This window comes from Leiobunum rupestre, chromosome 8 (genome assembly GCF_980474605.1).
Source record: "Leiobunum rupestre chromosome 8, qqLeiRupe1.1.hap1, whole genome shotgun sequence".
NCBI lineage: Eukaryota > Metazoa > Arthropoda > Arachnida > Opiliones > Sclerosomatidae > Leiobunum > Leiobunum rupestre.
This window is the reverse complement of record NC_143391.1, coordinates 58,315,191-58,318,070: the sequence shown is the minus strand read 5'-3', so window position 1 is coordinate 58,318,070 and position 2,880 is coordinate 58,315,191. Positions and strand designations below refer to the sequence as shown.

Genomic DNA, 2,880 nt, shown 5'->3' with positions numbered 1-2,880 from the left:
TGCGCTGACGAGAAAAACGTGTTTTTAAAGAAATTGATATCCGGCGACAGCGTCAACTTGAAGAACGTTTTTTTCCAGGGTGCGGCGAGCTTAAGGTTTTATATATAATTATTCATAGTTATTTTATTGCCGGGAGTAGTGGCTCACTCCTGTAATGATGTAACCCCAGGCGTCCGGGAGGCAGAGTTTGTGGATGGCCGTGTGAGGACGTCAACCAATCCCCCAACGCGTGGTCGGAATACTTCCGCCACGGGTGTCCCTACCCCTGTCCTCACGTATATCCCCGTTGGCGTGGCCGTTACACATATCTCGCCCTGATTAATCAGATGGTGTCTTCGCCGGGCTCGCGGTCTTCTCAGACTCACTCAGCCCTTTCTTCTTTGAATAATAAAAAAATAGTTAGTTTATTGTTATTACATTTTAGAAGTACGCATAACTGATTATTTAGTTTTTATTTCTTTTCTAGATTTGTTTAACTTTTATCCTTATCGTTTTTCGCCACAGTCAAAGTTATCTAAAAATGTAGGCATTTTCTGCCCCGTAACTCTATGTTAAAGGTTTTTCTTTCCACAGTTCATATTAAATTTACGATAAGCTGCCGTAAAAAATAATCGTTTCCCACGTGTTGCATTGGTTTATTTACAGGGTGTCTTAATTTTATCGGCTTAGGATTTTTTTCTGAAAAACTATACATAATAGAAATGTGAAATTTTCAGTATGTTCTCTCGCGGTGGAGATCATTGTTATTTGTGAATTTCAGAAAAATCGTGAAATGGTTCACAGTTTCAGAATTTGTGGTTTTTGAACGCTAGGTGGGAAACGAAAAGTTTCAATGAGTAAGTTGTGGAGCATTCTCGAAAACCTTTAATGGAGTTGCTATGGTCCAAATCGTACATTTTGGCACTGAAATAATAGTTCATGAAAAATAACAAGTTGGTACTACCCAAATGTTTTTACGCCTCATGTTATTGTAATGATTGTCTGTGAAAAATGAACATGTTTTGAACCAAATCATTGTTTTACTTTTACAAAGTAAGTGTTAGAACAAGTGCAATTATCATAATAAGGAATTACAGAAAGATTTTTACAAATACGGTTCAATATTGGCACTGTCCGCTGCTACACAAATCCGTACGCGATGAAAAATATTCTGGAATGAACCACGGACCATATGGGGGGTAATGAGGTGGAACGCTGAAATGATTCTCTGTCGCAAGTCGTCTTCGCTAGTGACTGGTGTCTTGTATACTTCCTCGTTGACGAATCCTCACAGGTAAAAGTCGAGCGGTGTCAAATCTGGGGACCAAGGAGGCCATCGCACCGGACCATTCTTCTCAATCCAACGCTCAGGGAATTCGGTGTGAAGGTTTTGCACCACATGTCTTTCCTGATGAGGAGGTGCACCGTCATGCAAGAACCAAAGGCATGGCAGGTCGACTAAAGGGACATCTTCCAATGCTTGTGCTACTTCATTTCGTAAAAACCCCAAGTAGCTCACCCCATTAAGCCGATTCGGACGAAAAAATAGCACAATGACGCGATCTCCTAGAAAACCTGCCCAGACGCTAAAGCGGAATTGTACTTGATTGTGATGTGGAAATCCCCAGTGCGAATTTACATCACTCCACATTTGGTTTTCCTTGCGGTTAAGTGGGCCGACCCTTCCAAAGGAACACTCGTCGGACGCCTGGATTAAACAGAAGAAATCTTCGTTGGCATCCACCATGGTACTGAGTCAGTTACTGAGATCCACCCTTAGGCGCTGATTAGAGAGCTGCAGAGCAGCGAAAATACCACACCGTTTCCGCTCCGTTTTGTTTCCCGTTATGGTACATATATCCGTATCCGGTCCGCTTTGATTTTCGTCCGTTGTTTCCGTCCGTTTCCGGTCCGTTTAGTTTCTCGCCTATTATTTCCGTCCGTTTCCGGTCCGTTTTGTTTCTCTCCGTTTCCGGTCCGCTTTGTTTCTCGTCCGTTATTTCCGTCCGTTTCAGCTCCGTTTTATTTCTAGCCCATTATTTCCGTCCGTTTCCGCTCCGTTTCATTTATCGTAACTTTTTTCCGTCCGTTTCCACTCCGTTTCATTTATCGTCAATATTTTCCGTCCGTTTCCGCTCCGTGTGTTTCTCCGATATTATTTCCGTTCGTGTTCCGCTCAGTTTCATTAATCGTCTATATTACTTAATATTTATGCTCAGTTTCCGCTCCCGTTTTATATTTTGCCTTCCCTCAGTATACACTCTTTTTAGAAACGTTTACTGGGCGCCGCCATTGTCGTACAGACAGCCAACGAGCCAGCCCTCTACCGCAGAAATTTCATCCCCCCAAACCGGTTTTCTCATCACCCTCCCCGTAGACTGTAAGGTAATGGCGGTCGATTGGGAAGGCGCGTTTAAGAGTCTATAGTCTTGAAAAATGAGGAAAAATTATTTAATTTTCCTGAATACAGAAATTTACAGAAACAATTATTATTTCAATTGAATTGAATGTAAAACTAAAACTTTACCGCAAGACGGGTCACCCCGCCAAATTAATCCCCCTTTTCGCTAAACGGCCTTTGTACCTTTTGCGATTCTGCGCATTGATGTACGCAACATAGTCGTAGAGAAAAAGGCTTCGGTTGCAGTTATTTTTCCCACGAGCCGGTGAAGAAGGGGGATTATGATCTCACTGTCTGGAAAAGTGGGAGACCCAATCAGCAGCCCAAGAGAGAAATGAAAACAGTGTCCATGCTTCAATATACGACGTTTTTTTTCGGAAATTTGCTCCGATTCCGTTCCGTTACAACGATTTTTCGGAAATTTGCTCCGATTCCGTTCCGTTACAACGATTTTTCGGAAATTTCCTGCGATTCCGTTCCGTTACAACGATTTTTCGTAA

At 42.5% G+C, this 2,880-nt stretch overlaps 1 protein-coding gene across 1 annotated transcript; it reads right to left on the bottom strand.

Moving 5' to 3' along the window:
* Nucleotides 1-1,267: 1,267 nt before the first annotated feature.
* Nucleotides 1,268-1,726, bottom strand: LOC149933789 (uncharacterized). The gene has a single exon (XM_090157426.1). It carries the CDS (start codon nt 1,724-1,726, stop codon nt 1,268-1,270), a length of 459 nt encoding a protein of 152 aa, XP_090013552.1.
* Nucleotides 1,727-2,880: the final 1,154 nt, after the last annotated feature.